This window comes from Montipora foliosa, chromosome 12, assembly GCF_036669935.1.
Source record: "Montipora foliosa isolate CH-2021 chromosome 12, ASM3666993v2, whole genome shotgun sequence".
Classification (NCBI taxonomy): Eukaryota; Metazoa; Cnidaria; class Anthozoa; order Scleractinia; family Acroporidae; genus Montipora; species Montipora foliosa.
In genome coordinates, this window is record NC_090880.1 from 23,122,791 (window position 1) to 23,135,148 (window position 12,358).

The 12,358-nt window shown below is 39.5% G+C and overlaps 2 protein-coding genes across 3 annotated transcripts in view; one reads left to right on the forward strand and one right to left on the reverse strand.

Annotated features, from left to right (window-relative positions):
• Window positions 1-4,235: 4,235 nt before the first annotated feature.
• On the forward strand, window positions 4,236-5,424 carry LOC137981032 (PHD finger protein 23A-like). Its single transcript, XM_068828403.1, has 4 exons — window positions 4,236-4,294; window positions 4,819-4,965; window positions 5,023-5,117; window positions 5,267-5,424. Exons 1-4 carry the CDS (start codon window positions 4,236-4,238, stop codon window positions 5,422-5,424), a joined length of 459 nt encoding a protein of 152 aa, XP_068684504.1.
• LOC137978414 (uncharacterized) overlaps window positions 4,985-12,358 on the reverse strand; it is a 78,587-nt gene continuing 71,213 nt past the window's right edge. The window contains exons 12-13 of one of the 2 annotated variants that reach the window (XM_068825330.1): window positions 7,445-7,482; window positions 4,985-7,019 (exon numbers count right to left, since the gene is read on the reverse strand). In XM_068825330.1, coding sequence (XP_068681431.1) covers window positions 6,945-7,019; window positions 7,445-7,482 — 113 coding nt within the window. In that variant the 3' untranslated portion in view covers window positions 4,985-6,944. Of the gene's footprint in view, window positions 7,020-7,444; window positions 7,483-11,833 lie in introns of those variants that run through there. The other variant, XM_068825329.1, reaches the window with a different exon arrangement.

Below are 12,358 nucleotides of genomic sequence, written 5' to 3' on the forward strand. Positions count from 1 at the left end.
AAAGTGATTTTACCGACCATTTCTATACTTCGGCATTTTTGCCCGGACAACTCAAAATTTGTCTGGGAAAGGATATCATAAGACGTACTTGCCCGGCAGACGACTCTGATAAAAAATGAATATAGATCCCTGGTACAGAGAATCTGCTGAATTTCTTTGTTATGAATGCCCATCGATTCTTTTTATTTCTAGGATTTAACTAATGTTGATAATCCTTTTGCTTTTTGGCAAAAATGCCTCAGAAATATTTGTAAATTCTTGCTTTCTTCGCTCAGTTTTTGTATGCCCAATTTATTCAAATTGAATACATCACTTTGCTTCCGATCATGTCTTTCAAATTTCTTTTGTTTTTGCTTCGGTTTTGCATGGAAGTTTATAATTTATTTGCTGTGATTGTGACCGCATTGTTTATATCATTTTATTACATCAAACTTTGCTGACCTATTTAATTTGTTTTGTTTTTATATTAAAATAGGTTCTTGTTGAATTTGGCAAGTCAAGAAGAGTTATCACCCTTGGTGCTGCAGACGGAGGGAATGGCAATGTGGCCTCTGCGATTGACCTGGTAAAAACTACCTTCAAAATCAATGGACAAGTTCTTCAAAAATATGACCCAGAATGGGAGGAATCCATCGATGTGACACTCAATGAAACAATAGCAGACAAGGCCAAACTTGTGTTGTAGTAAAAAGGTATCTAGACTTTGCCTTGCTGTTTTTATAAAGCTTTTTATACTGTATGTTGTCTGTTAATCACATATAAAAGTTATTTTTATTTACACCTGTTATTTCTTTTTTTATTAAAAGCGATGTCATGAGTCTGCCGAAACAAGTGAAGTGACAGCCCTAGAAACTGCAGCTTTGTAGACTATTAAATCATTGGTATGCCATAGCTGCATGGATGAACAAATGTTTTACCAATACTCTGTGAGATTACTTAAGACTGACGTAATACATGGAGTTTTCATTGTTTAACTTTAATTTTCAACAATGAATTTCTTGATATTTCCTGTCACCAAATTTACAAGTCCCCCTGTATTGTTACACATTTGTAGTGTGCATATTCTGACAATGGGTACTACTGAATCTACACAGTTAAACAGAATTGTTGTTATGGAGATTTTCGGAGATGTTTTTGGTAGTTTAAATACCTACAGATATAATGTTCACTCACTGAATTATTCAATACATAATGACAACTTCGATAGAGGCAAAAGCCCTGTATTTGCTTTCATCCCATTTTTTTTTTAGATTTCTCTAAAAAAAAATTCATTATGCTTGATTGATGTCACTTCAGTAGCATGAGATAATGTGACTGTTTGTCTTCATGTATAATTCAGGTGGGTCATCAAGACAAAACATCACTGGTCCAGTACAGGCTACTCTATTAATCAACAACACAGTAGCATGAGATAATGTGACTGTTTGTCTTCATGTATAATTCAGGTGGGTCATCAAGACAAAACATCACTAGTCCAGTACAGGCTACTCTACTAATCAACAACACAGGTCAATTAAAAAATTGGGCCCAAAGCAAAGGTTGGTGATTATCGTATGCTATCAGGCAGGCATCACATCACTTGATGGCACTTCAAGCTATTAGACGATTGATTGTTCAGGAAAATCTGTTATTACTAATTTCTATTTCTGCTAACGTGTTAAGATCTATATTTAATTAGTTAATTAGTGCTTTCACTCACATGACAAAGAGCCATATTGGATTACTCAAACAAAAGATAGAGTTCAATTCTCAGAGGATTTGTTTGGTACATCGATATGGCCAACGTTTCTTCGTTTGAAACACCAATATGGCTGCAGTGATGTTATATATTTTTAGAGCTTAAAATTTGCCAATTGGATTTGCAAAAAGTTCTTTCGCTCAGGACAACTGGGAGGTCGCTGATAAATTTGTATTATTGTGTCTGCCTGTGAAGATCCCAACAGGTCCATGTGTTTGGTTTTAGAAAGAAGAGAATGCTGGAAACAGCAGCACTGTTACTGTGGATCTGGATCCGGGAAAGATTCGATTAGATAGTGTTATTTGTAAAGGAACTGATGGCTTGACTTCATATCAAAGAGCAATCAACCAGGCTTCACTTAAACTCTGCCTTGACAAACCAACAATCAAAGACAGAGATAGATTCACGACTTTAGCACGTGAGCGGGTACACCAAGATGAGTTTCAGTATAAAAAGAAAACGTCACGGTCTAAAGCTTTTGGAAACCAAGGAGCAGATTCACTTGTGCCAGGGAAAAAGCCAAAATGGTCTCAAGAACTGAAGTCTAAATGAATTATAGAGATTGCAGATCTAAAAGATATTCCACAGTCGAACAGAATGAACATGCTGCAGAGAAGTGCAAAGAAATAGCATCTATCAGGGGAAAGAAAAGACAACTCCAAACAGAAATGGCACAGCTCCAAAAACGTAAGGCCAAGTCAGTGAAATATCACCACAGCAAGCCATTTCAGTGTTAAGATGGAAAATGTGAAGAAAACCCAAGTCAAAGAAAACAAAGACAAAGAAACAGACAGAGGAAGTAGAGATTACAGGAATAGATGACGATGACACAGAGAAAAGCAATGCTAGTAGAAATGGGGGACAGAAGGACAAAAGTGACACAGGAAAAAAAAAGACAGAGAAGGAAAGTAATCTACAGGAACCAGAAAGAAAAATGAATATTCATGCAGAAAAAAGCAACGTTGGTGCCTCATCTACTTCTAAAGAAAACAGGGGAAGGCCAAAAGAACACAACCAAAATGAAAAACAAGGAATTTATCTGGATTTTAAAGCTCGAGGAATAGGAAACTACAAGGTGTCCACAGGCATTTATGGTTCGTTGTTACCAGTTTAGGAGTTCAGTTTGCAAGATTTTGCTAATATAGGGCCTCTGTTCTGTTCATGGAAACACAATACAGGCTCGTTGTGCAAGGAGTGTTCTGCGCTGATTGAATTTGGACAATCTACTGTTAATGAGTGGTTGGTGGAGCTTGCCACCTGTTATAAAGTTCTCTTTCCATTGGTTAAATATAAGGCTGAACAGGCTATTAGAGAGTTGATGCAGATGCTGGTGACCATTCTTCAAATGACTCTAAATGCACCTGGTTCGCAAAAGTTATATGTTTCTTGAAAGTTTAGAAAGTTTTGATATACCAAAAGTTATCAACATTGCCGAGAAATGTTTATCAGGGAATTCCATTGTTCAAACAGGATTATCGACGGCAACGTTAAAAGACTTCTGTTCTTTGGCAAGCTCGAAATCGGACAGACTTCTGATAAAGTATGCCTGTTGTAAAGGTCAGAACTAATCAAAGAACGAGTCAAGCAAGTTATATGGCTTTAGTGATTGTAAGAAACAGGAATCAAAGATAGACAGTGCTATAGATGAGCTAAAAGAAATGAGCGAAGTGGTTGGCCTCCTGGCAAAAGTACAAGACAAAGCCGTACTGGAAGCTTTTGGACTAACATGTAGTTTGGATGAAGATAGCTCTATGTCCCAGTCAACTTACTGTAGTACAAGAGAATAAGACTGTGAGTGGATAACGGAAGACGAGACAATAGTTAATACTAGTCTAGAAGAACAGCAGTCGGGCACCATGAATGCTTAGTCTAACAAACACATACCTCGAAATCCATATCTCGTGTTGAAGATCCTGATGTTGCTTTAGAGAAGAGTAGGCCCTAGTATCACCTGTTCCGGATACGGAACACCTTTTACTAATACTCAGGGAAGAACTAAGAATATTACTGCAGTATTATTCTGAAGAAACTGTAACATATGCATTAACAGATTTTTCTGACAACCTTGAAAACATGCACTTGACAGATGAGGAGACGAGTCAGGTGGAAATTTCAAGACAAGCTTACTTTGAATACGAGAGATAGAAAGCAATGCAGGATGAGCTATGGATAACTAACTGTGACTCTGGAAATCCTGATGATTTCTTGAGTAAAGAGCTGAAGGCCCAAGTACAGGGTGTTTCAAAAGTTCGTTCCGATTGAAAATTGCATTTTGTCTCAAGAATTTAATATATCGTTAGACAAATTGACACTGATTCAGTTCATTAATTTATCTAAATAACTGTTCAAAGCAATGTCAATCAAATAACATTTGAATAAATGAAAATACTTTTCAATTTTCGCGCCCAATGTGCAAGAGCGCGTGCTTTGTCCCGCCATATTTTTCCCACATGGTCTATTTTCAACATTACAATATCAACGTTTTGAGCGCAACAGTATGGAGATTGACCATCACAGGGTGGAAAGTTTTCAAGCGAAAGAAGATACCACTGTTGAGTGAGAAGAAAGGAAGGCTTCGTTTGAAATTGGCCAGGAAATACTCCGAGCTCACAACAGAGGATTGGGAGAACTTCTCATTTACAGATGAGTGCCTAAGTATCTGGTTCATTACTCGAATCGAAAACCCCACATCGTATGGGGCTCTCAGCAGTGCGACGTTTCCCCGGCATAGCAGGTGAAACAAAATGCGAAGGTTATTTGTGTGGGGAGGTATGACGGGTTGTGGTCTGGCGAAGTTACACATCGTACCCACTGGCCACACTTAACCTCCAAGTACTAAATCAAAGAAATTCTAGAAAACAGAAGTGAAAACCGTTAACCACAAGGCGGCAGGTTACAGACAGACCGACGAAAAGAAAGCTGTTTAGCTCAAAGAAGGCAATGACCTTTGTGCAGGACGGAGCGCCGGCGCAAACTTCAAACTTCATGAGAATGGAAACACACAAGTCCAAGCACAACCCCCTTGCGTGGTTATTCAAAATACATTTAATCAGGCTATAAATCTGGAGATGACATTCTAGGAGATACAGAGCAACTAGAGCACCTAGCAAAGAAGACAAATCTGACAGTAAAGGAAACTGCTATGTGGTTAAAGCATCTGGATGGCATCTGAAAAAGAAGAGCATAAGGAGCAAGAAAGGCAGCAGTATCGACAGCAGTAAACAAAGGTAAGTATCCAAACGTTGTTGTCATTCCAGTGTATGGGTCTTGTATAAACTGTCAAGCCACAATGTTGAACAGGTTGGTGTTAAAGTTCCCCTTGAGGACATACAGACTGCAGGAGATTGCATCCCTGATGGATCATCTTCATCTTGTGATGGTGAGTTTTTTAATTAAACTTCAATCCTCAACGCGTGACCTCTTCTTTTGCTAGCCAGTGCTAAAGAGTGTATTGTAGGTTCACTAAAATGGACTCTAAAAGAAATCATCATGGTCATAAAGTTCTTTGTTTACCAATCCATTTTATAGAATCAGATGATGATTCAAGAGATGGCATTCTTTGTCCCTGTGGACGGCCAAATCGTGAGGAAAACATGATAGGATGTGACAGTTTGCATTGCAGTGTGAAGTGGAACCCTCTTTCGTGTGCAGGGATTGAGACAAAGAATGTGCCAGAGGGAGAATGACTGTGCATTTCATGCCGGAAAGTTGAAGACTGCTTTGTCACCTTTTATGGTGATGTTTCCTGAATGAAGCTAGAAAATTTGGCACTTGTTCCATGTGAAAATGACTTGACCAAACGTTGAAGTATTCAAAAATAAATGTCAATTACACTTCTGAAAGTAATACTGCGCGTTTAAACAAGGAATTTGTTTTGTCCCCTTTATGTGAGGGAATATCCTCATGCTGGTAGGGATTAGACCCAAAAATATACCCCTTGTATGTAGGGCATTATCCTTGTTTGGTTTTGCTCTGTGGCTAATTCCCCATGTTCTCCTGGGTGGGTTTATAGTGACAGGTGCATTAGCTTATTATATACTTAAAAAACATCTTGTTTCTGATTGGCGAATGGCGAATGCATAAATAGGTTATAGTGTGCAATCCAGGTTATAGAGTGCAATACGGAAGTTGCTATGGAAACATCGGGGAAGCGCCAAATTTGAACACCAAAGCGAAAAAAAAATGGCTGACAGTCGGTTTGCTTTGTCAAACCAAAACATCGTTGAGCAACTTAAAGAAAATGCGAAAAGCAAAAACACGTTGAGAGCTACACAGACCTGGTTGAATGTCTGGCAAACATGGGTGACTGAAAGAAAACTAAACCCAAAACTGGTAGAATAAGAGCACGAACAAAGCAGCACGTTTGAGTACTTTTGTTGAGAATATAACAAATAAAAAATCGTATGAACCTGCGCGTGCATTTCGTGATTTATGGGCATGAGTGATGTTTTGAAAGTTTTCAAATTGCACTCGCCTACGGCTCTTTTGAGAACTTTCAAAACATCACTCGTGCCCATAAATCACGAAATGTACTCGCGTTCATACGATTTCCTATACTTATTTTTCCATGGAAAACAGAATTATATAGTCGATTTGATGTCCGATAGAAACAGATTTCTTTAACGATCACAGAATTCCGCATTTTCGTTTGCACCGAAAATGGCAACTGAAGAGTTGGAGGCGCGCGATGTAAAGTGGGAGACTAGGGTCCTTAAAGTAAAGTTCTATTAATAAAAACACTTTTAAAACGTTCAGTCCTTATTCTTGGTATAATGAAAGATTGACCCCTATTTTTTAAAACTCATGCGATTATCGTTTGCCCATTGGTATACTTGAGGAGATGCGTCTGCATATTCAACCAAAAAATTACAAGAGGGATTAACTGCCTTTGACATTGACCATAATCGAAAAAAGAATGGGGTTAAAGACAGTCCCTTGGGGAATACCCTATTGATAGAAAGATAACTAGACTAGTACTTATTCCATGTAAAGCTTATTCCAATGAACGCTTTACAAGGTTGTCAACAACATTTTTTAGGTTCCTCAACGTCCACTAAACACTATAAGGCTACTGGCTTTCTTTCTTCCAAAAATGCCCAAGGGAATACTCAAGCGCCCAGACTATATAGTTGTCATGCCATTTGTGCTTAGTGTCTGCTTCTGGATGTAAATAACCAACGCGTTGCATGTGTTAAGCATATTGCAGCTAACCACTTGTCACCGTGACAACGGTTGCTCGCAAACGGCGTGGGGAGCGTCTAGCTTGCTCTGGGGAATGGCCCTGTGAGAAAGATTGAGAGCTTTTAGTCACAACCGAAGAGATGTGTAGCAACTGTTTTCACGATAATCGATTGGATCTTTCGTGATAAAATAAATGAGTCGATAGAGGGTTGATGTCATCATTGATAAAATAAATGTAGGTCATCAAGGTTTCGGTGATTGCTTAGTAGTTCTTTTATAGGTCAGCTAGGTTTAATAGACCCTTTGCATAAATGGCGCCCAAATTTGGAATAACAATACTGTGTACATCCTTAGCCTCGTGTTTATGTTTCAAGACAAAGGATTTTTCTCATGAATGTGAGGCTAAGGGTGTATCAAGTATTGTTATTCAAATTTGGGCGCCATTTATGCTTAAGGGTCTATTAGTTGTTTTGGGTGATTTCTTCGCAATTCTCTTCTTGACCACGCAAATTATAAAGACCTTACCCTCTTTTTCGGTGACTCCGTCTGACGGGACATGGAAGCTGAATCAAAAAAGCGAGAATATCTACATTAGTAATAATAGAAAATGCTTAACAAACTTGAGAGCCAAATTTCTCTGGCGACACAAGACGGCGTAGTCTACAGGACTCCCTGTAAATGCGGTAAAGTCTACATTTGCAACAGGGGTAGATCTATGCAAGACAGAATGAAGGAACACGAACACGTACCCATATCCGCGCCGTTTCCAAGCACGCTGACAAGACCGGCCACTACCCGCTTTGGAACGAGCTTAAGTTTGTTGATCGAGACACACACTGGCACACCCGAAGAGTGAAGGAAGCTATCTGCATAACACTTCATCCTAATAAAATCAACCATCATCGGAGACCCACGGGGCAGTCAGTTGGCTCGGGAACAAGACCAAAAAATCACGGGCAAATTCGGGAAAATCTGGAATCGAACACCTCGGGGAAACTACTTAACGGAACAATAAGGATCGAAATCTACCAATCACAGCCAACCACCAGGATCCATACGGTAACGTTACCAATCGGTCAAAACGTCGCGGTCTACAACCTAAATTACTTCATCGTGAGACAAATGACTATTAGGGCCTCCACAGACTAGACATTTAGTTGTCGACAACTATTTTTTATAGACAACAGAAAGTCATCGACAACCAACTACTCCAGAGGGCAGCACTCCACACACTGGAGTATTCCGTTGCCGATTACAAAATTATTCCTGGGAGAACTTGGAACTAACAAGCACTGCGCATGTTTGTAATGTACGTTTCAAAATGGTGGCGTCCAAGAAAACCACTCGCGGGCGAGAAAGCAGATTAAACTCGGAAAAGAAAGATATTGTAGACTTTATCTGCCATGAGGAGAGGAAAAGTCCGGACGGAGAGCCAGGGGAGCCGATACTTGTTAAATTGAGGTCAAAGACCATTTCTTAAGGAGAAGGCAGTGGCAATAATGGCAAGACTGTTGTCATTTCGAGCTTCCAAGGAGTGTTGGTATTCCAAAAAGTATCTTCTCTGTCCTGCAATTCTTTCGCCAGCCCCCTTTCGGCATTTTCGTTTGTAGTAAAAAAACACTGACCACTAACAATGCAGATATGATCAGATACGACAGTTGTCGACAACTAAACTGCCTATCCCCACACACTAGAAAAAGCGGTCAAAAATGTAGTTATCGACAACTGAGCAGTTTTCCTTTTTCAAAGAGGAAAACAGCTCACTTGTCGACAACTTAAAGTGCTACTATGACAAAAAAATCATACCTTTTTATCTTTAGCTTTTGAAAGTATGCTTGCTCAACACCTGACTAGCAAAATTTTGAGCTTTGATTTATACTCAAATCAGGGCTCGAAATTACGACCAATACAGTCCAGGCCTGCGAATAAGCGCTGGTCATCGGACATTTGTCCGGTAAATTTGAGGTTTTGACTGGTGAACGATCAGTCTGACCGGACAGGCTGACAAACGTCCGATCATCGGACTGGTGTAAGATTTTACGAACAGTTTAAAGCGAATTTTCAGGGACTCGAATTATCCCTCACTGCGACTTCAATAACTAAATTATTGCGTATGCACAACAAAAGCTGAAACATTTAAATTTTAGGATTTGTACACATGTATTTTGCTCGACTAGAATAAGAAAAAACAAAAGAAAGCAACAACATAAGGACAGAATGGCAAAACGAAAAGCAAAAATATGTCAAAACGGCATTGGGCAGTGCGCGCATGTTTAGATCGTTTTCATTGTCACGCAACAAAAAACAAATTCGAAACCCTTTAACAAAAGAAGCCAAGAATTTGAAAGGTTGTAAAAGACAAATATATAAACCACCTCTCCAATTCTCAGGTCTGTGCGGTACATCATTTCCGAGTTATTAATTTGCCGAAGCGTTTCACACGATACCGTCACGTTGTTGGACCGTACGTGGTCCACCGACATGGCGGCCGGGAAAACAAATGTGCAAAGTGAATATTTCAAACATTAAATTTAAAATACTGTGGTTTAACATGATCTGAAGAAACGTCAAAAACTCGTGGCTTGCATTAGCTTCGATTGGTAACCCGACTACTATTACGCGAGAAGCGTATCGTATGCATATCTGTTGAATGTTCCAAGGAATTTTGTTTTTGACGAACTGTTCCCACGTGTCACACATAACTATCACTTGCGGCTATTTCGATTCTTTATTAATGCTTCGTCTTGCAGAGAGGAGCAGTTATTTTCCCGTGGAGAAATGAAATCTTAAAATTCTTAAAATTCCTCGGAAAGTGACTGAAGAATAATTTGAATAGCAACGGTGGTGTCTTCCCACATGAATCTTGACTGGACGTTAACTGATTTTACTTATAAGACCTTGCGCGTGATTCCAATCATGCTAGAGTAGACATACTTTCAGGCCTGACGTATAGGAGAATACTACCATGTATTGGCTGCTAATGCGCCGATCAAATCGAAACTTCAATCCCCCCCCCCCCAATCCCCCGGCAAACCCCGGGCATTTGACTATCTTGTGTGCACGGGAAGTGGGGAATTTGACCTATGCCTGCGTGGGGTGGGACAAATTGCACAGGAAGTGCCAGGTTTCAAATCATTTTCTTTTCCGGCGCCGAAGTCGCTAACAGCTATAAAACACGTGTTGGGACAAGATGAAGAGTTTAAAGGAAGAGATCTAGTATTTGTGAGCGATTGGCTTACAAAAAAGGTCTTCAAAAGGTCTTTATTAAAGATGCCCGGAGCCGACGACGATTGTTCTTTAGTAAGGTATGACAGACAAATCCGACGATACAGGAGGGCATTTGAACACCACTTTGGCCCGACGGTGCGGGAGTTTGAACGATCCAATCTTGAAAAGTTCAAATAACGGCGGTTTGCCCGGGGAAGGGGATGTTGAAGTTTCCAGTTGAGCGGCGCATAACGGCTACGGACAATGCAAAAGACTTGAACCATTTCATTTTGAAAAAGTTTTTAATAATTCACTACTTGCACAATTTCTCCTGGGACATGAAAATGTTCCAAGAGAAGTCGAAAACAATGCCTATGCAGATTTTTGGGGGGTAAAACAGGTGTATCATGGGATTTCTGCAAGTAGTGAATTAAAAAAATAATAATAAAAAATAGGCACGCATTGCGTACATGTGATAGTGCAGTAACACAACGCTGTATAAAATAGACCCTTCCACGGTTTTTAACCGCCATCTTCTCTGAGGGGCAAACATGTATGGGATTTTGGCCGACTTTGAACCGCTGTAGCGCCGCTAAAAAGAGACAGATTTCCAACTTTTGCCACTACTTTAAATAGTTTTATTAACATCATTCATTCAACAAAAAAAATAAGGTCACTAAGCAAGGTATGACATCCGTAAATTCGAATAATAAATCTTCTCGTGTCGCTTCTAATTTCGCGGCAATTTGCCGTGATGATTTTAAAGGGTTTGTATGGAATCTCAAAAATTCGTCTATGGTCGCTGTAGCCTGAATCTGTTCTTTACATTTCATGAAAATTATTTCAGTATAAATGTCTTTTAGAAGAAACTATCACTGTGGAAAGCTGTCTCTTTTTAGTAGCGCTACAGCGGTTTAAAGTCGGCCAAACTCCCATACATTTACTATAAATTTTGCTGTGTTTGCTCCCCAACCAAGATGGCGCCAAAAACCGTGGAAGGGTCTACTGTCAACTGAGCTGTGTTATGTCTTCAAGGAGATTCAAGTTATCTTTGCGTAATACGTAGCTCTAGTAGTATACGATATTGTTTTGGTATCGTATATCATTATAGTGCAATGGTAGATGTCTTAGGTAAATGGCCCCTTGAGAAGACATGTGGTTACTTGTAAAATACTAAATCTCAGAAAGATTGAAGAAAATAAAACGGAATCGAGAAGCATTGGCTTCGAGGCCGACATTTTGATTATTTTCAAGTTCCCTTACAACTTCTTTTTTACCACAAGTTTGAGCGTGCACTCTGAGTCTCCGACAGCTTTCTAAGACAAACGTTCACTGAAGTTTGCGTCTATCTGGCGGGGTTAGTATCTGGATGGGTGACCTAAAAAATATACCACTTTGTAACAGAAACATAGAACCGAAATTCTAATTGAACGCTCAAAAATGCGAACTAAGCAAGGTACAGATTTTGTTAGCCTGCTTTATGCGAAACAAATAATGATAAACAGTTTTTTAGGAAGACCAGAAGAAGTTTTCACGAAGTGTCGATCGAGAATAAAATATTTTGCCATCAGCAACAAAATTTGCGACATGAAAACAACTTAAATTTTGAACCGAGAATATAAAAAGTTACTATGCATCAACGAAAAACATTTTGGGGGATTTTTGACACGTTTAACATTTTTATTGTACTTTTGGCTGCACAAGTAAATAGCAAAATCGAAAGTGACATCGAATTCAGCGGGCGCCGTTGTCAAGCTACCTTGAATGTTTACTCGGGAAACAAATATACATCTGTGTCAAAATGATGGCAAGACACCGGGTTTTTGTTTTGTTAGTTTGGTTTTTCTTCTTTCAAGTGTTTTAAAGATTGTCAAGAAATGTGCGAATTCAACACAAAGATCACAATCGCCCATCTCTTGAGGTTGACCATTGTTTCTGCAAAGTCCAAAATTTACTCTCCCAGACGAGGTTATTTATCACCACGTAATTCCATCGTTTTGGAAATAGCAGCTGGTTTATTATTTATCAGCGTCACAAATTCTTGCCAATTTTGGAGCGAATTTTGTTGAAACTCAAGCACGCTTTCGGCAGACCTGTTTGTGTTAATGCGTTATGCACGCGCTGCGGGCCTATTGTCACCACGGACTTACACTCTTACAACCCGGTGACCCAGTGTGTAGTGCGCTTACAGTGCACTACCACAAAAACGAGACAATGAAAATGAAACGCCGG